Here is an 18,931-nt window from a genome sequence, read left to right on the forward strand (position 1 = left end):
CTTTTAATGACCGCATTGCGTATACGCCGCTTTCACCCGGTCGTTTGCAACTGAATATATCTTGAAATTCGATAAACAACTCAATCCCGCTCTTAGACCCAGTCGAGTGTTTCATTTGAACCAACTTTGGCCAGCAGAAACAGAACTTTTGCTTATGCCTGCTCTTTCAGGAATAAACTTGGATGTCAGATGTAATTTCACAGTGCGGAAATTACTTTACTTCCGCCGGAAGTTGCAGAATGTGTCACAGTTTCTATATTTTTTATATTCAGTGAGCCTCTCAGGCTCCAGATATACTGTTCAGACCCATGAATATATGACATGCTAATGCACCTGACTTGGTGAAATTTCCAAAAGAGTTTCATAACTTTTAACATGTTTAGCGAGAATCGGAGAAAAAAAAAGTACGAAAAAAGGCATTAACAAAAACTGTTAACGTTTTGTTTCAAGTCTGTTTTTGCCTTTTTTTTCGCTGTTACTGAAAAAGATTTCAAGGTTGTGTCGCTAAAAAGTGAGGCGACGAGCACGAACAGAAATGAAGATGCTCGCAGGCGAAACAACAAAAGCGAAGAAAACAAAGCTCAGTGGGTCAAATTGCTCTGCGTTGGAGCCCTTTTTTGTTGTGCGCTGCTGCGCTGTTGTCTTACTTATTTTTTAGCATGCTACCACGCCCAGAGCTCGACTGCAAATATTGGCGGGCCCATAATGTTTGGGCCGTGATTTATGGTTAAACATTTTGTGACCTGAAATACTGGGAAGATAAATAAACACAGCAGCGACGAGCCTTAGCTTTGTGCCGATCAAATAGGATCGATGCGATTATGCGAGATTAAAATGGTCATAATCAATGTCAAGAGGAGATCGTCAGCCGTCGTCGCTGATGGCCAGAAATTTACATAAGCCCCAAACGCTTATCACATCAAATATTAATTAACTTAATTACAAGCCCAAGAGGCATTTACAGTCAAACTTTAACTTTGGCTTCGGATCGTATTAACGCATATAAATCGGGGAGAATGTCTGTAAAATGTATGCATGTTTTCAATTGCTGGCCCTAAGCTAAATTATTTCACATAAATCTATAAAAACTGAACATAACTCTTTATAAAATATTTTAGTTTAGCGTATAAAACGTTTCCATATAGATAAGTCATTTTTAAAGTCTTTGTTATAATCATAAGAAATAATGTCACTATTTTATAATTATAAACATTTGATTAGCTTTTCCCCTTTAAAATTAATAAAAAAAAAAAGTTAAACACTTAAATCATTATAATTCAAATTAATAAAGGAATCCTAATCTATTTTCATTTGCTTGCTCCTATTCACAGCCCTCCTCAAGACCAGAATCCGACTTCACCCTCGACCTGCCGCGGGCCGAGCAGCTGCGCCTGAAAATGGAGAAGGAGAAGAAGTTCCGCCAAAGATGCCGCTTCATCACCACGTTCCTGAGCCTGGTGTTCTTCCTGCTGACCGTGATGGTGGTCAGCCTGGTGTTGACCCGCGGCAAACGGATGTTCGGCAGCATGATCTGATGAGGATGGGCATGCGCAACCGCCCGCCCGATCACTGCCCACACCACTTAGTCTCTAGATCCGACTCTGCGGAGAGCAGAGAACGTGAATATTACAAAAAAAAAAAAAAACTACAGTGCCAACCACAAATGTAACACATTAGCGAAGCTCAAGTTTAGTGTTAGTGGTAGTTGTAAGCTCCTCCTGGTTTTTCTTATTGTTCGGCAGGGCGGGACAGCCGCAGGCGCAGTCGCAGTATTGTTAATAAATTATTTATGTGATCCTAGTTGATAAGTCAATGTGAGTGCATTTCTATCTGTGTGTGTACTAGTGTACTGCCTGTAACCTGTAACCTGTAACCTGTAACCAGCCTAGAGCGCTTGGCCACCTATCGTTAAGCCCCTCAAACTGTATTAAGTCTAATTGTATGAATAATTTTACCTATACTATAGCTAGTGTCTTGTGAAAGTGCGGAAAACAAACAGAATACCGAATACATTTAAGATAACATTTATTAATATGGAACAGATACGCGTTGAGGCGAGTGAAGAGTATCCGTAATTTGAGATTTTTAATGCCTTCGGGGCTTCAGCGGCGGCATCCTGTTACTTATAGACATACATGTATCATCGTTATCGTTATCACAAGTGGTTTTGTTTTCCTTTGATTCGTTAAACTTGAACCAACTGCGAGTGGGGAGAAATGCACAGAACTTAGTTACTCAGTTAGTGGGAGAACCGGGCATTGGGCTTAATGTGCTATGTGTTAGCGGCTACAGCGTAAATCTACAAAACGTTAAATAGCTACGAAATAAGGCAAGTCTGCTGAGGAGTTGTGTTGGTAATGGCGCCACGGCCACACAGATCTTTGGCGTGTGCTGGTGTTGGCTATTTCATAATATGCGTATGTTCTGGCGATTGACCTCGAACAGGGTGTGGTCCTCCTCATCGCTGTTGACGTCCTCGATGGCCATGGGTAGAGGTGTTAGCTCCTGGTTGGCCCGGTCGCCCTGCACGCCGTACTTGCGCTCAGCCCGTGAAAGTCGCAGCCTGGATGGAGATTAGCGATTAGCATTATCAGCTTGCATTTATAATATGAAAACAACAATAACAAAAAGCTAGCTAAATGCATCTCAACCTTGAATTAAATCAAACTACTAAATTAATAAAGAACCAGTATCCATCGCATTGCTATCTATATGCACACAAATTCATACTAAGTGGCTGAATCATGAATTTCGACTTGAGGCGGAATCAGTAGCTTCATCCCAACCCGCAACTCACCGATAAACCCGCATTACGAGCAACAGAATAGCCGTACTGGTGATGCCCACCACTATGTAGACAACGGCCTGGCCGGGGGAATCATCATCACTGTTCATATGGGAGTGCTCGACGAGAACATCGTCGACAGGAAGACTGGCGGCGGATCCAGAGGCCGGGGCCTTATCTTCGACTGGCAGTGCGGGGGCCTTGGCATCGGGCGGCAATGCCGGGGGCGCAGCAGGCTCTGGACCTCCCTTGCTCACAACAACCATAGAATCTTTTGGACCAGCTGACGGATCTTCTGGCTGTGCCTTTTTTACGATTTTGCCAGCCGGCGCACTTTTCACCGGAATAGTAGTTACAGTCTCCTGGGTGGCTGGTGCGACACAGGCATGCTCTTGGATCAGGAGCAGCAGCAGCCCTGCTGCCACTAAGAAAGAAGTGCGGAAGGACATCTTCCTCGTTCGCACACCAAAATGCTAACAACTTTTATAGCTTTTGCCTAACAATGACGTTTTAAATTTCTTCTGCTGTTTTTGTTTTGCTTTACGGCACTAGAGTTGTCACCATTCGAAAAGGCGACTAGAGTCAATTCACAACCGTCAGTGTTGACAAATGAGAAATGTGGCTCCAAAAACATATACTAAAGTTAATAATATTTAGAAGAAAATTCTAATTCGAATATTGATATGAACCACGAAAATGTAAACATCCAATCATTGGTATTTTCCAAATTAGCCATCTGGCTATTTTTTAGTGATGGGCCCAAAAACAAGAAAACTATCGATTGGTTTCTCAGCAATCGAATAAATACAATGTTGCCTGCACAAATATCGATACATTCATATATTAATTAATGTTTTTTCACATCCCTATTTCCAATGGAAAGTTAAAGTTGGTCATTTACACGGAAAAATTTAATTTTAATTATAAGCTCTACTGCGAAATACAACTATAGTTTAGTTTAGTAGTGAGCAACGTCTGGCAACAGGTAAATAACAGCAGGAGCTGTGCAAACGTGACGATTTTCGAAGGGTGGTCTGTGTGAAAATGGCGAACAAAAGAGAAAAAGTGTGTGTGCTTCAAAAGGGGGGAAATGAAATCACGACGTCACAGAAAGAAAACGAAGGCGCAGGGTTTTCCATCGAAATTTAGAGCTTGTAAGCTGCGCGGAAATTGGCGAACTCTGCTTAAAAGTTGCTTAATGCACTGTAATGCTTGCGAACGTATGTATGTATGTATGTACTCATGTGCACTGGTTTTTTTTCCCCATTGTCTCTATGTGTGTGTGTGTCTGTATGCGATGGCGAGTTCGAGTGCGAGTGTGTATGTTTATTTAACCAGGAAGTGGAGTTTTCATACCCACGAACACGATCTTTCGATAGTTGGAGTGCAGCGGCTGATACCCTACTGCAGGGTATCACCTGCTCCGTGACATCCCACGGCATCGCATTACACCTTGAGGCGCGATGTAGAAATATCTGCGTATGTGTGTGCGCGTATTCCGCAAGCCTCTCTTTTATTGCTGTGACATTGGATCACAACGGGCGACCTTCGGGTCGCCGTCGCTGAACTGGCGAGGCCTACCACATTATGTTGTTTGTTTAACGTTTCGTTTTGTCTCGTCTCTGGGTTTTGTTGCAGATCGATATTTTCTAAATTCCAAAATTCGAAAACCGATTTGCCAAGATTCCGGCCACAGCACCTAGGACGAGAGCCGCCAAACGACGCCACCAGGACAGCAATCCCTCGTCGCCCGTGCAGCAGTCAGCCGCAGGCACCACAGCGTCCCAGCAACCGCAGGCCGCAGAGCCACAGCAGCCAGCTCCATTGGGAGAAGGCAATCGGCAGAGTTCTCCCGCCGCCAAGATGAACCGCTCGAGCAATGCGCAGACCACACAGAGGCCGGTCAACCTGGACGACATCTGGAGCGAACTGGTCGAGGGAATAATGCAGGTGTTTGACCAGGAGAAGTCGCTTACCCGCAGCCAGTATATGCGCTTCTACACTCACGTCTACGACTACTGCACCAGCGTCAATGCGGCGCCCACAGGACGCAGCAGCGGTAAGACAGGTGGAGCCCAGCTGGTGGGCCAGAAGCTATACGACCGACTGGAGGAGTTCCTCAAATCCTATCTGAGCGAGCTGCTCACCAAGTTCAAGGCAATCAGTGGCGAGGAAGTGCTTCTGTCCCGCTACACCAAGCAGTGGAAGTCCTACCAGTTCTCAAGCACAGTGCTCGACGGCATATGTAACTACCTGAACCGCAACTGGGTGAAGCGCGAGTGCGAGGAGGGGCAGAAGGGGATCTATAAGATTTACCGCCTGGCCCTGGTCGCCTGGAAGGGTCACTTGTTTCAGGTGCTCAACGAGCCTGTCACCAAGGCCGTGCTCAAGTCCATCGAGGAGGAGCGTCAGGGCAAGCTGATCAACCGTTCGCTGGTGCGCGACGTCATCGAGTGCTATGTGGAACTCAGTTTCAACGAGGACGACGCCGACGCAGAGCAGCAGAAGCTTTCCGTCTACAAGGACAACTTCGAGAGGAAGTTTATCGCCGACACGTACGCCTTCTACGAGAAGGAATCGGACGCGTTCCTATCTACCAACACGGTGACTGAGTATCTCAAGCATGTTGAGAACCGCTTGGAGGAGGAGAAGCAGCGCGTTCGTGGCATTAACTCGAAGAACGGCCTCTCGTATCTGCATGAGACCACGGCAGAGTCCCTGAAGTCCACGTGTGAACAGGTGAGTGACTCCTGCTAATGGTGTAGTAATCTATAAAATAAACCTATCTCTCTGGTTTCCAGGTTCTTATCGAAAAACATTTAAAAATATTCCACACCGAGTTCCAAAATCTGCTGAATGCAGACAGAAACGATGATCTGAAACGAATGTACTCACTGGTTGCCCTGTCGCCCAAGAACCTGACAGACCTCAAGACCATTCTAGAGAACCATATACTCCACCAGGGCACTGAGGCCATTGCCAAGTGCTGCACCACCGACGCGGCCAACGATCCGAAGACCTACGTGCTGACCATCCTGGATGTGCACAAAAAGTACAACGCCCTCGTCCTGACGGCGTTCAACAATGACAACGGCTTCGTGGCCGCTTTGGACAAGGCGTGCGGCAAGTTCATCAACTCGAATGTGGTCACGATTGCCAACAGTGCTAGCAAGTCGCCCGAGCTGCTGGCCAAGTATTGCGATCTCTTGCTGAAGAAGTCCTCGAAGAACCCTGAGGACAAGGAGCTCGAGGACAATCTCAACCAGGTGATGGTTGTGTTTAAGTACATCGAGGATAAGGATGTCTTCCAGAAATACTACTCCAAGATGCTGGCCAAGCGTCTGGTGAACCACACATCGGCTTCGGACGACGCCGAGGCCATGATGATCTCCAAGTTGAAGCAGACGTGTGGCTACGAGTACACCGTCAAGCTGCAGCGTATGTTCCAGGACATTGGCGTCTCCAAGGACCTGAATTCCAACTTCAAGGAATACCTGGCCAATAAGAACGTGACCACAGAAATTGACTTCGGCATCGAAGTCCTCTCCTCGGGCTCGTGGCCCTTCCAGCTGAGCAACAACTTCCTGCTGCCCTCCGAGCTGGAGCGGTCAGTGCGCCAGTTCAACGAGTTCTACGCCGCCCGTCACTCTGGTCGCAAGCTCAACTGGCTCTACCAGATGTGCAAGGGCGAGCTGATCATGAACGTCAATCGAAACAACACCTCCACTGTGTATACCCTGCAGGCCAGCACCTTCCAGATGTCGGTGCTGCTCCAGTTTAACGATCAGCTAAGCTTCACAGTCCAGCAGCTCCTGGACAACACACAGACTCAGCTAGAGAACTTGATTCAGGTAAGAACTAGCTCCACTCACTCGATGATCCGTTCTTCAACCGTGTTGCTTTCAGGTATTGCAAATACTGCTCAAGGTAAAGGTGCTGACCTCCAATGACAATGAGAACTCGCTGACGCCAGAGTCGACCGTGGAGCTGTTCTTGGACTACAAGAACAAGAAGCGCCGCATCAACATCAACCAGCCGCTGAAGACTGAGCTTAAGGTGGAGCAGGAGACTGTACATAAGCACATAGAGGAGGACCGCAAGCTGCTCATCCAGGCGGCCATTGTGCGCATCATGAAGATGCGAAAGCGACTCAACCACACCAACCTCATCTCGGAGGTGCTCAACCAGCTGTCGACGCGCTTCAAGCCCAAGGTGCCCGTGATTAAGAAGTGCATCGACATCCTGATCGAGAAGGAGTATTTGGAACGTATGGAGGGACACAAAGACACATATAGTTATCTCGCCTAAGTTTATGTTAATTGTACAAGTTCGCTGTTTCATCTCTATGCCAGCCATTAAAATATCATCTATATACTTAGAGACCGTGTAGTAAACCCCGCCTTTCCTACTTCCTATCCCACCCCGCGAAATAAACTGCCGCCGAAACATTCAAACTGTTTGCGAGCTATAAAACATATATGTACTCCTTGCCTGACATTATACATACATACATACGTGCAATTTCCGGCCACTACTTCATCTTCAATCACCAGAGCACATCCATATCATAGAGACAAACGGCCAGCCACAGGGAGCAATGCCCACAGACAAGACCAGAGAAGGAGCCTCTGCCCGATTCCTGATATTCATCCGCATGAGCAGACAAGGTTCCTTTGCAGGGGCTAATACCAAACGGTTTAAGCATATATATGTAGCGATTCTTTTCTTTATTATCCCATTGTTTGGTCAAGTTTTGTTTTAACTAGTTTACATTTAAATCATAATTCCCTGTACGCATATATTATTATACTTACTATTATGAAGCAAACAAGCGTTAAGTTCATAAAACAATGTACGTGTGTGTATGTGTGTACCTTTAATGCATTTAGTTTTATTAAGTTTCCTGGATCTGAAGCTTCTCGTCCAGGTTCATACCGCTGGCAATGGCATAGACGGTGAAGGCAAACTTGGCCACCTGCAAGAATCGTTGGTTGATTCTCAAATTATCAATTCATTCGGAACTCAACTATTTACATACATTGATATTGGTGGCCAGATTAATGTTGAATATGTTCATGGCCGTGAACGTCATGGGCTGCTGAAGTTTCTGCAAGAACTGGAGGGCGACCCTCTGGTAGCGCTTGTCCTGCATCCACCAGGCGGAATGGAACAAAGCATCTGCCAGCTCGTTGCAGTCATCCACAATGGCATTGCAGTAAAAGCAGAGCGGGAATGTCTGCAAGAGCACCGCCATCACGTAAGTGATAATTCCAAATCGAGTGGACTGATCGGCGAACAGGACCATATTGATCATGATAATCCCCAGGATGGAGCCACAGATTATGAACTGTGCGAAGATGGTGCCAGAGATGATCGGTTTGATCGCCTCGCAGAAACTATTGGAGAGAAAATCATGGTTATTTTAAGATAGTACTTGGTACATATACATATGAAATTTCAAAATTACCGACTTTATTTAAACTTGTAGCGGTAAGGAGTCATTTCCGACTCTATAAATCATATATATTCTTGATCAGCATCAACAGCTGGTTCGATCTAGCCATGTCCGGTTAAAAAATAAATAGCCATAATACTATGGCTATCTTTTCTTGTTCCTAATTAAAGGAACTAAGTAAACCATCTTAAACTTACTTCAACATAGTCCTGTGCGCCTTTATGCAATCCACCAAAGATGTAAACATGAAATCAGCATCGTTGGTACCCTCACTATTGCTGCTGGTCTCGCCCAGGTGAATGACTCGATCCTTCAGTAGCAGAATGTGAGTTCGAAGCGCCACGACATAGATCACGGGGTAGGAGTCCGTTGCTGTGGCCACAAATATGGCATAGCCCACGGTGAGGTATTCCAGGAAAGTCTGAATGTACAATTGTGTTCGGTCAAGGCGCCAGTTCACGAAGGGATAGTACGTATTAAACGGCACACGGTCATGAAACATCCCATCCAGAAGCGTGGAGGTGGCGTACAGAATATAAACCACACAGAAGGTGAGGTACAGCCTGGTGATGGCGGCCACAGCATCGCGTAATTTGCGTTTCTCCACTGGCGTCTTGCAGTACTCGTCCAACTCGTCGAAATGTTTGTTGGCCAGCTCCAGGCGGGCCATGTAAATGACCAGCGTGAAGAATTTGAGGGCAAAACACCAGGTATTCAGGCATAGCTGCAGCGATTGCAGCAGCAAGTCTGGCGGGAACTCCGCCAGGTGGATCGTGTAGTTGATCGGGAAGCTGATGGGCAACACCAGCATGTTATAGGTGAAGGAGAATACCCGCCAGATCTTGCGGCCCACGCCGAAATCGTTGCGAAGGTTCAGGCCCGACATCCGAAGCGTGTCCAGCAGATAGGCATTGGAGTCCCTGGTGCGGATAGGCTCCGACAGTGGAGCCGGGTACATGAGCTTAAAGTAACCGAACATTGTTATCGCTTACGGGTTGCTTAAGTAATTGCTGGAGAGATGGCGATGGAATGCTTTTATAGTCCACGAATCGTTGTTAATTGGAGGTTGTCAAGTGAGTGGGCGTTCACCGGATTCCATTGCAAAAGAATTTTGCACATGTCGTAACATGCTGAATGTCAAAGGACTCTAATTTTTACATTGTAATTATTTATAGAAATTCTTTTACTTTTTGGTGGACTGTTAAGTGTAATTTTAATTGTTTTTCAATAACATGCTCGTTGGGAACGAACACTTGTTGAAAAAAGGAATACTTGGCGACAAATGAAGCCTTTGTTTCAAATATTTACATTTTGATTTGGTCGGAAAATCGAATACATTCTAATTCACAAGTCTTGCCTGTGATGGCGTCATACATTAAAACGTTAAGATACTATAAAACCCTACACTACTCAGTAGATCTTTGATTGTAGCCACACGAAAAATCTTACTTGGAGATCGAAATACTGCCTTTGGAGCAGTGGCCTTAACGTATTCAAGCCCTTAATCCTCGTCGTCAAGTGTGAGAACCTTTGTCTGGAAGCGCATTCTTTTGGTATTCTTAACTACGCCATTGGTGAGCAGATTAATTCCATCCTCGGTGCTTGGTAGTTCTTTCCACAGACGCCTGACGCGCACGACGGCCACCTGGTTGAAATCGTATTTCTTGAGCGGCGCTGATGTTTCAGGTACGGTGGTCTCTTTGGGGGGTAGCTTACGCAACTTAACCACTGGCTGCAAATGCCGAGAGCTGCTGCAGCTGCTTACACTGGCACGGTCGTCGGCATCGGAAATGAGATCCTCGACGGGTTCCGGGTTCGACTCACAACCATTCGTGTTGGCGGCTAGCGAGCAGCCACGCTTTTGTGCCTTTATCGCTCGTAAGCTAAAGAATGAGATTATATTAGCTGAATATCGTATTCTTTTGGTTACAACAAAAACATTACCTCGCCTGCTTTTCGCTTTCGTTTAAGGTTGGCGGCGCTGAGGCGCATATCTTTCCCGGTTCCTCGGGATGACAGCCAAAATCCTGGCCCTTTAGCCAATTCTCATAGCGCTCCGGCTGGAAGCGGCGAACAAAGGTCTCCATAGAAATCTTGACCATATCGCTGCGGCATTTGCAAATACTGGCCCGCTTACCGTACTCGATCCAGCGCTTGGACGCAAAGTTGGTGGACTCGGCTCCGTTAAAGCCATGATTGAAGCCAGCATGGTAGCCGAAGGGGAACGTGATCATTATCTCTCCCGCCTCCTGTGTGATCTTGTTATACGGAATGTTGTGCTGGCGCAGAACCTTCGGACTGATCATGGTCATCTTATGGCGCAAATAGGCATTGCACTCATTGTAGTTCTCCACGAAGGTCTCGTTAGCGAGCTTCTCCAGGCGGCGACCGTACGCCGGCGGAATGGCGTACCATGTTTTGGGTGCCCCGAAATGCAAATAATTTATGGAATACAGGTCCATATCCTCGGTGTGCCAAGCAAAGGAGCTCTTCCACATGCCAAAGTACAGGTAAGCCGTATTCACTCCATCGATAATGATGTTGTAGTCCGTATTCACAAGGTTGAGAATGGTATCCAAACGTCCGATATTCCACACGTCCAGATCCTCGTCACTCAGCGTCCCTTTGACATCGGCAGCGTACAGCGGCGATATGTACGTGATATTCTTCCAGTACTTGCGTTCCAGGTCCTCGTAGTCGAAGTGGCGCGGCGTCTGATACAGCTCCGAGTTGGCCTTCTCCATGAACTGGCGAAGTGTCATTTGACGGCGCTGCTGTATGTTTATCTGCTGGTAAAGGCCGTGAGCCCTTCAAGACGGAACACTGGATTACTGCAATGGTTCACAACGACAATGGCGCTAGGGCAAGTACTTACCCAGTGACCACTTGACTGATAGGCGCGGGAATGGTCATGTTGATGTTATCAATATCGTAGCCATCCTTCCGCGCTACCCATTCGGCTGGCGGCTGTAGGACATCATGTGTTTAGTTGGAAAAACTTGGTATTGGGCCAGCGTACGCTTACCTGAATCTTGGCCAAGCCGGCTAGGTGTGCTCCGCGGGACTCCATATAGTCAATGTAGGAGGCGAAGTTCTTGAACTCCTCGTAGCTGGGACGGAAGGTCATGATCCGGGGGACTTTGGTCTGGACATCATCGCCAAATGAGGATCTCGTGGACATATTAACAATTCAAACAACTTAAATAATATTTTATATAGTCGTCCGCGTTAAGTGTGGCCAGGCAAGAAAACAAAAAAAAAACAGTGATTGTTGAAAACGGTCTTACACATAGAAATTTCAAATGGCGGTTATTTTTAAATATTAATTCAAAACTAACATTTTTAAAGAAAACAAGCAATGCAATTCCACTAGAAAAAAATGCTGTTTCGGATATTGCAAAGAAAATCACTGATTTATTTACATTTACATTCAATTTTATATATATATATGTATGTATATGTAAATATCTTTTTATGTATTATTTTAAAATGTACTGTCTTTTTATTTTTATATAAAAAAACGAGTAACAAATCGTTTACGTAAAATTTCATCGTCGGAGTATTTCTCTACAATTTTGTTCTTACAGCTAAAAACAAAAATGTAAGTGTGCCTTAGATTCGGTAACAAGCAAGATGATGATAGCAAATAATTCCGTCATCTCAAATAATTACTTATTACACTGCTTCCTTGAACCCAAAAGATTGCATTTTATTTTTAGCCCCTGTATATTTACACTATTTAAAAAATAAGTCACACTTGGATACGGAGCTATATAGGATTTCCCCAGAACCCACCCACAGGGAATCCAAAGCGTTGACGCCTCAGGCCAGAGTGCCGTAAAGCAATTAGACCTGGATAATCAGAAATTCTGTGAAAAAAGTGCACAAAACAAGAGATTAACACCTGAATCACTACACTAAAAAGGCTTCGAGTGCAGCCGAACGAGGTTCGAGAGGTGAGATAATAGCTCTACGGCGACTACTAACCCGATTTAACTATAACTATAAGGCAGGAACCCGAATCACACGATAATGGTTCAATTGTTTACGACCATTTCAATGTAAAAGTAAATCAAAGCCAAGGCATAATATAATTTGCATTGGATGGGCCACGGTGAGTGCCTGGAGTTCTGGCAGACCTTTATGGCTTTATGATTATGGCCGCGATAATGGCGGACGATCTGCGCAGCCCCGCCGGCACTTAAGAACTGGAGGCCCCTCCGACTGTAATCAGGAAAATGTGTTCTTATGTGGTATCAGTATAAAAGCGAAAGGTGCACCAATGGCTCCGCAGTCGTCCAACGGTTTTGCGTCCAAGCACTCCGATACTCCGGCGGATTTTTAGTTAACGTGTAATAATAAATATATCAGTGAGATACCAGACATGGGTTTTGACACCTCCGAGGATAAGGCCAGGCGTAAGTCAACGATCCGAGAGATCGCACATGGATCTTTATAATCGTATTAATTGCCGGATGGATTAGGCAAAATCGTGCGAGATATAGTGAATTGAATTGTATAGGGTTTGTCATGAATATGCATAGGGATATATGCGGTTATTAGCGGTCAAATTCTTCAGTATTTTTCTTCTATTCAAGCAATGAATAATTAAAACTGGTATTTAATTGATGTCACTAAAGTAATGATAATATTTCAAAACTTGAGAATTTTAAGATTATTTACATAATAATAATTCCTAAATAACATGCTAGTTGTTGACATACGGTATAATAAAGGTGACATTATTAATTATAAAAGAAATTAATAATAAATTAGAACTATAGAGACTAAGACATCGAAGTTTACACCGAATAGAACTCAAACTTCATAGAATTATTTTCCAAGTGGTTTTGATTATGTGAAGGAAGTTTCTATATTTCATAAAAAAACATTCCTTTTGAAACAGTAACGTAACCTTAAAAAAGTTATCTTCTCTGATAAGAATTCGAAAAATTCTTTAATTTGTTGGCTTACAAAGTTCGCCCAAATAGGACTGTACAAAAGGCCTATAAAGAAAGATTTATTACCGTCCATCGCTGTGACAGATCTTGAGTGTTGCCTTATACTTCACCCACTGCTAATTATAGGTTATAGATAGGAGCTCGTCCGATCCCCACCGATCAGCAGAAATATAGCTACCCAGAGAATAAGAACCGCGGAGATAATCGCAATTATTAAACAGCTGTTGTGTCGAGAAAGAGTTCCCATTTCCACTCTTATACCAGACCTCTCTCTTTCCGAGTAATAACTGCAATTTCCAATGACCAACCAGACCTACCCTACCTTAAGTAACTGCTCCGTTACAACCCAGACGTCTGGCCATATTTGCAAACCATATCTTGATTGTATATCAGACATCTGCACGAGCTTGTGACTGTCTTTATAAAGATTAACAAGAGATAATTCCACTTTTGACACACGGAAAATATATTTATTATCTTTTGTGGAGGTGGTGAAGGTGCCGAGGTTGCACAACATTTTGCAACGCAACCAATTTCGGGTTACTTAATCTCAGGATCCATCGAGCTAATAAAGTATACGGCTCCATTCACACATTCTGCCCCCCATCGAACCGTACTCCACTGCCACAGCGGGAACTTTTCCATTGAGAGTGGAGCTCTTTTGTTTTCCTCATTGGCCGACGTTAATGATAATGATAATGACAATATTATTATAATAAAACCGAAAACGAGTCTGACGGAGGCGTTAATTAATGGGAATCGTCACTATCAGAGCGCATTGTTAAACGGCTATAAAACGAGAATTGAGTAAAAAAAAAAGGTCCTAGAAATAATCATGCAGCTGACAAACAATTCGCACAGTCGATTTATATAATGAGGCAATCAATAAATCGTTTAGCCAGACGGGCGTCAAGTCCGCAACCGATCAAACATGGTTTACTATTCCAACGGGGAGCGGAGGCCCCTGCTGATCCGCGTAGTTCCAGATCCCCTAAGGAAACTAGCCAGTACACCATCCTACTATCCATATATGTAAGTTCGAATTATTAATTTCACGTTTATCCTTACAGCCTCCGGTTTCGGTGCCCGCCACTGGCAGGCGATCCTCCTGTTCGTGGGCATGATGATCAACTACTTCCAGCGGGTCAACATCTCGGCAGCCATTGTTCCTATGACCCAGTCCACGGCAGGCGCTCCCTTCTACAACTGGGATACGTCTGACAAGTCTTTGATCCTCAGCAGTTTCTTCTGGGGGTATGTGGTCTCCCAGGTCCCAGCAGGTACTAGATTCAGAGTCCCAGAAAGTTCCACAGCTAACTCTTTTTTCCGTAGGTCTTTTGGCCAAGCGCTTTGGTGCCAAACTGGTTCTCGGCGTGGCCACCGCCATAGGCGGCATCTTGTGCTTTTTTCATCCCTTGGCCGCCCACAGTGGCTGGGAGAGTGTCTGTGTGCTGCGCGTCTTTACTGGCGTTGTCCAGGGAACAGTCTATCCTTGCGTTCACACACTTCTGGCTAAGTGGGTGCCGCGAACGGAGCGGGGATTCCTCACCACGGGCATCTACTCGGGTGCGCAGTTCGGAACGGCAGTTATTCTGGTTACCAGTGGCTTTATCTTCGAGTCTAGCATGGGCTGGCCGGGACTTTTCTACCTGTCTGGGGGTCTGAGCGTGGCCTGGGCGCTCCTGTTCTTCTGGCAGGGAGCCAACGAACCTGCCACCGCCCCCAAGATCAGCAAGATCGAGCAGGAGTACATAGAGAGCCTGACGGGCAGCAACAGCGCGAGTCAGGTGAGACACAAGGATAATCACTGTGCCTTTCCAGAGCGGGCTTAAAACTTCCTTCCGTCCTTTCAGTCCATGCCCGTCCCCTGGATGTCGATCTTTAGATCACCAGCTTTCTATGGTCTGCTGGCTGCCCATTGCGGCTTTACTTGGGGCTTCTACACCCTGCTAACCGAGATGCCCACGTACATGAGCAAAGTGCTGCAGCTGAACGTCAAGTCAAATGCCTTCCTATCCTCGCTGCCGTACTTCGCCATGGGTGTTCTCTGCCTGGTGGTCAGCCCTATCTCAGATCTTCTCATCAACCGAGGCACCATTTCGATCACCACCGCCCGAAAGCTGTTTAACTCCATCGGGCAGTGGGGACCGATGGCCTGCCTGATTGGATTGGGCTACATGACCGCTGACGAGAAGACGTGGGCCATCCTCCTGCTGACGCTGGCCGTGGGCATCAATGCTGGTTGCTCCTGCGGCTACCTGATCAACCACATAGATCTGTCGCCAAACTTTGCAGGTCCCATGATGGGTGTGACCAATGGCATAGCCGGAGTGACGTCCATTGTGGCTCCCTTGGTGGTGGGAGCAATTCTCAACAATGAGGAGGATCCCAGTCAGTGGCGGGTGGTGTTCTTCATCACGGGCGGTGTCTATCTGGTGTGCAACACTCTGTTCGTGATCTTCGGCAAGGCCACAGTGCAGTCTTGGAATGAAGCTCCCAGCATGTCCAGTACGATGACGTTGCGCAACAACCTGGAGAACGATTCGAGGACCATTGCGCCGACGTCGGATAAGGACCATCGATTCTGAAGCATCTGGAACTCGCCGCCGCTCCCATTGACAATCTCGTTAATTGTAGTAATTATAAGTTAGTGTTCTTTGGATAAGCCTAGCTCTAATTAAAGATATTCGTTTATGTTTACGCTTATGCTAAAGGAAGCTTAATGTGGCTTAGTTGTGCGATAGCCCTAATTAGACTTTACGATGTGTGGCACGTTTCCAAAGTGATAAAGAGATTAAGTCGTGCCGAGTATGTCTACAAGTGAACCGTCACAGCATAGTAATAGATATATATATACAACCCCTCACTCGTAAGGAGTATTATTACCTATTGTTGACTTGGAATCGCACTGTCTTCGTCGCCTGTTACTTGACCTTTTGCTGCAACAGCCGCTGCTCGTTCAGGCGCTGATTAATCCGCCGCGTGTTGGCCATGGACCTGATTATAGTCCACAGGGCCACCGTCCAGCCAAGCAGGATGGTTCCGTACAGCACCGGACCGTAGGCATTCGCATTGCCTACGGGTATCTCGGCCCGCAGCGGAGTCTTTAGCTGACAGTCCACGTGCACCCGCCGCCAGTTGCAGCGCTCCAGATTCGCCATCGTCGTCGGCTCGCCGTCCTTGACGACGTTTTCGTCGAATCTGCTTTCCGGCGCATTTAGGCAGTAGAGCTTATCGATCCGGGCAACCAATCCGCTCTCGATGAGCTCGCTATCAGCCAGCGGGCAGTTGAGATAGAGCTCCGGAAGGGGTATGGCCACCGTGGCCGCCGATCTGTCGGATTTAGTCGGTTATTAGGTATATAGTGTAAGTATTTCAACATTCATGATCACCGCACCGCTTATCGCTGGGGGCATGGTAGCGAAAATGCACGGGCAGTGCCAGAGTCTCCGTAATCTTGGGCGTCCCGCGCAATAACACATCGAACGGCTGCGACCGCTCCGTGGCCACTTCAATGTTGACGAACTTCGGATAGACGGCACTTAGCTGCGAACAAGAAAAGTATTTAAGCTAGGTAAGTCCTTCAAACTCGAGTCCCTCGATAACACGCACCTTCTTCAGGCGCTGCAAATCGTCCAGTTCGTCCGTGCTTATGTAAACCGAAGCGGGCAGCGGCTGAAGCAGCACGTACTCACAATCCTTGCCCACCAGGGGATAGTCGAAACGCAGACGATATGTGAGAGTCCTATAGAAACATAAATTCGTTTCAGTTTACACATTTTCCAAGCGTGTTCAACCGCAACAACCTATGCATGCCGGCTTTGTCCATTTCCACTTGAACAATAGGAGGTTCCACCACGTAGCTCCTGCCCACGCCACAACTTAGGGCCAAGATAAGGATAAATGAAGCGCACTTGCTATTTTCTTTGTAAAACATTGCAGAAAATCAATTGTAAAACAGTTTGTTGTGAAAAGTAAATAAAAACATTCGGTCTAGGGTTGCCACGTCTGCTTAATTTATTCAGGGCTGCCAAACTGTTCACATTGAATAAAGTAGAATACGCGATAAATTTAAAAATGCTCGTTATCAAAAATTAAGTTTCTTGTACAAATCAGATCCTTGGCGCGCCAACTGATCGGCCATTTCGTTACCTTTTATGCCTTTGTGGGCCTCCACGTAGTTCTGAAATGAAATATTGTACAAACATCCGCTTAAAATGTATTTCGTTTGTATGCGCACCCATTTCACAGTGATGTCTCGACTCTGCAGAAGTTCATCCAGTTCCTTGAAGTCGACAACGTTCTTCACGGGCTGATTGTTCTTTAGCTTCCAATTTTTTTTCTTCCAGCTCGGCACCCACAGCGTAATGGAGTTAATAAGGAACTGAGAGTCTGTGCTAATGCACAATTTCTTGATTCCCAGATCCAAGGCAGTTTTAATGGCATAGATGGCTGCCTGTATCTCGCCCACGTTGTTGGTGGCACGTCCTCCCACGGGCTTCGCCGCATTGCTGGTTGCAATTAAGTAGGATACTAATTAAATAGAATAATAGGAGGAACACCTCATGGTACATACAGCTGATGATTCTCCCCAAAGTACACTCCGAATCCGGCGCAAGCGTTAGGTCGTCCGTTCCCAATGCAGGATCCATCTGTGTACACGATTACATAGCCTTCCTTATCAATTTCAAACTGGAAGGCACCCACTTGCTTCATGCCCGTGGCTTCTGAGACCTGGGAGTCATACCGAGGGATCTTGGTTCTCCCATCGTCGCCTCCGCCACCGGCTTCCTTGCGCTTGAGGTAATATTTGTCTGGCTGCAAATGGCTTGTATTTAATACTTCCAAGCGTTATAGCAACAGGTAATTACCAACTTTCCACTGCTAGATGGTCTGGGTTCACCCTCCACTTCGTTCATGGCTGCATTCTGGAGAACAAGTTGGGAATTAAATATGAGCACTTGCAACTTCTTTCCCACTCACCAGCTCACTCTCTGCCAGGTCGTGATCCTCGTCCGGCCAGGCCTCTGTGTACTTGGGCTTCGACAGCCTCTCGATCTTGATCTTCCAACTCGGTGGAGCCGGCTGTTTCTGGCCCAGGGGCACAGCCACTTCATGGGGAGCATACGATTTGGTGGCATTTACGAAATGCTCCGCCTCCTGGCGCGTGTTGAACTTCTTGTATTTGGCGTTCTTGAAGCCCTTCACCTGCTCCTCACACTGCGCCCAGGTGTCGTAGATGCCACACTTTCTCCCGCTGGCCACCGCGTAAAACGCCATTGAGCATCTATGGAGGATTGGGGTAAGCCGGGGCACAAGCATTTATATTGTTTGAATATTACAATTTCAATATATTCGCATTTTCAAAATGTATTGTTTTGCACAGATGTTGTTGTTTATTTTTTGGATATCCTTTTTTTGGTCACACTGAAGTGTTATTTTAAATTTTACAACGCACACGTCTTAAAAACTATTTTACACGTTTACAGATACATTGGGGTCAAATTTTCATGTAGAATGTAAAATTCGTAACATTTCAGCTCCCTATCACTCGTTGACTATCGGGTAGATGTTAATTAACAGAATTCTCTCTCTTGTGCTGCCGGTTGTTATTTAACATTTTACACGTCTAAAACACAATTATTAACAGTTCCGCTCCCATTAACAGAGGAGTGCGTAATTTAACAGAATTCACTCTCGTGGGTCGTTGATATATCGATATTTACTTTG

The 18,931-nt window shown here is 45.9% G+C and overlaps 8 protein-coding genes and 1 long non-coding RNA gene across 18 annotated transcripts in view; 4 read left to right on the top strand and 5 right to left on the bottom strand.

The window, feature by feature from the left end:
• The window catches only part of LOC110182941 (uncharacterized), a 30,438-nt gene extending 28,421 nt beyond the window's left edge, over window positions 1–2,017 (top strand). For all 5 annotated transcript variants that reach the window (XM_020951121.2, XM_020951122.2, XM_086827951.1 and 2 more), the window contains one exon: window positions 1,332–2,017. In XM_020951121.2, coding sequence (XP_020806780.2) covers window positions 1,332–1,535 — 204 coding nt within the window. In that variant the 3' untranslated portion in view covers window positions 1,536–2,017. The remainder of the gene's footprint in view (window positions 1–1,331) is intronic.
• Window positions 2,009–3,657, bottom strand: LOC110182945 (uncharacterized). 2 transcript variants are annotated; one of them, XM_020951131.2, is made up of 3 exons: window positions 2,798–3,657; window positions 2,437–2,563; window positions 2,009–2,200 (listed from the first exon to the last, which is right to left on the bottom strand). In XM_020951131.2, exons 1-3 carry the CDS (start codon window positions 3,232–3,234, stop codon window positions 2,186–2,188), a joined length of 579 nt encoding a protein of 192 aa, XP_020806790.1. In that variant the 5' UTR covers window positions 3,235–3,657; the 3' UTR covers window positions 2,009–2,185. The 2 variants fall into 2 exon arrangements, with proteins under 2 accessions (XP_020806790.1, XP_020806789.1); XM_020951130.2 differs by having other exon boundaries at window positions 2,166–2,563.
• Window positions 3,604–7,665, top strand: Cul1 (cullin 1). Its single transcript, XM_020951125.2, has 4 exons — window positions 3,604–3,770; window positions 4,424–5,524; window positions 5,587–6,636; window positions 6,692–7,665. Exons 2-4 carry the CDS (start codon window positions 4,649–4,651, stop codon window positions 7,091–7,093), a joined length of 2,328 nt encoding a protein of 775 aa, XP_020806784.1. The 5' UTR covers window positions 3,604–3,770; window positions 4,424–4,648; the 3' UTR covers window positions 7,094–7,665.
• On the bottom strand, window positions 7,494–9,617 carry Or43b (Odorant receptor 43b). 3 transcript variants are annotated; one of them, XM_020951128.2, is made up of 4 exons: window positions 9,233–9,617; window positions 8,438–9,160; window positions 7,824–8,181; window positions 7,494–7,760 (listed from the first exon to the last, which is right to left on the bottom strand). In XM_020951128.2, exons 2-4 carry the CDS (start codon window positions 9,124–9,126, stop codon window positions 7,680–7,682), a joined length of 1,128 nt encoding a protein of 375 aa, XP_020806787.2. In that variant the 5' UTR covers window positions 9,127–9,160; window positions 9,233–9,617; the 3' UTR covers window positions 7,494–7,679. The 3 variants fall into 3 exon arrangements, 2 of the variants coding, with proteins under 2 accessions (XP_020806787.2, XP_020806786.2); XM_020951127.2 differs by lacking the exon at window positions 9,233–9,617 and having other exon boundaries at window positions 8,438–9,219; XR_015270553.1 differs by having other exon boundaries at window positions 7,643–7,760; window positions 8,253–9,284.
• Kdm4A (Lysine demethylase 4A) lies at window positions 9,428–11,639 on the bottom strand. Its single transcript, XM_020951126.2, has 4 exons — window positions 11,266–11,639; window positions 11,116–11,207; window positions 10,185–11,048; window positions 9,428–10,123 (listed from the first exon to the last, which is right to left on the bottom strand). The coding sequence occupies exons 1-4, from the start codon at window positions 11,419–11,421 to the stop codon at window positions 9,742–9,744; spliced, it is 1,494 nt and encodes a 497-aa protein (XP_020806785.2). The 5' UTR covers window positions 11,422–11,639; the 3' UTR covers window positions 9,428–9,741.
• Window positions 11,640–12,537: 898 nt separating this feature from the next.
• Window positions 12,538–15,914, top strand: MFS12 (Major Facilitator Superfamily Transporter 12). Of its 2 annotated transcripts, none has more exons than XM_020951039.2 (4): window positions 12,538–12,658; window positions 14,272–14,481; window positions 14,534–14,988; window positions 15,055–15,914. In XM_020951039.2, exons 1-4 carry the CDS (start codon window positions 12,625–12,627, stop codon window positions 15,787–15,789), a joined length of 1,434 nt encoding a protein of 477 aa, XP_020806698.2. In that variant the 5' UTR covers window positions 12,538–12,624; the 3' UTR covers window positions 15,790–15,914. The 2 variants fall into 2 exon arrangements, with proteins under 2 accessions (XP_020806698.2, XP_020806697.2); XM_020951038.2 differs by lacking the exon at window positions 12,538–12,658 and adding an exon at window positions 13,952–14,208.
• On the bottom strand, window positions 15,833–17,236 carry PIG-X (Phosphatidylinositol glycan anchor biosynthesis class X). Its single transcript, XM_020951043.2, has 4 exons — window positions 17,008–17,236; window positions 16,814–16,946; window positions 16,599–16,747; window positions 15,833–16,534 (listed from the first exon to the last, which is right to left on the bottom strand). Exons 1-4 carry the CDS (start codon window positions 17,136–17,138, stop codon window positions 16,126–16,128), a joined length of 822 nt encoding a protein of 273 aa, XP_020806702.2. The 5' UTR covers window positions 17,139–17,236; the 3' UTR covers window positions 15,833–16,125.
• LOC147644342 (uncharacterized) lies at window positions 16,484–17,206 on the top strand. The gene is made up of 2 exons (XR_015270554.1): window positions 16,484–16,775; window positions 16,972–17,206. It is a non-coding gene; the product is annotated as an uncharacterized LOC147644342 (long non-coding RNA).
• Window positions 17,196–18,692, bottom strand: rnh1 (ribonuclease H1). 2 transcript variants are annotated; one of them, XM_020951042.2, is made up of 5 exons: window positions 18,185–18,692; window positions 18,073–18,129; window positions 17,778–18,019; window positions 17,442–17,712; window positions 17,196–17,384 (listed from the first exon to the last, which is right to left on the bottom strand). In XM_020951042.2, the coding sequence occupies exons 1-5, from the start codon at window positions 18,521–18,523 to the stop codon at window positions 17,289–17,291; spliced, it is 1,005 nt and encodes a 334-aa protein (XP_020806701.2). In that variant the 5' UTR covers window positions 18,524–18,692; the 3' UTR covers window positions 17,196–17,288. The 2 variants fall into 2 exon arrangements, with proteins under 2 accessions (XP_020806701.2, XP_086684082.1); XM_086827956.1 differs by having other exon boundaries at window positions 18,181–18,630.
• Between the last annotated feature and the right edge of the window lie 239 nt (window positions 18,693–18,931).

Source organism: Drosophila serrata, unplaced genomic scaffold (genome assembly GCF_035046125.1).
Source record: "Drosophila serrata isolate PLE 108 unplaced genomic scaffold, ASM3504612v1 contig_184, whole genome shotgun sequence".
NCBI lineage: Eukaryota > Metazoa > Arthropoda > Insecta > Diptera > Drosophilidae > Drosophila > Drosophila serrata.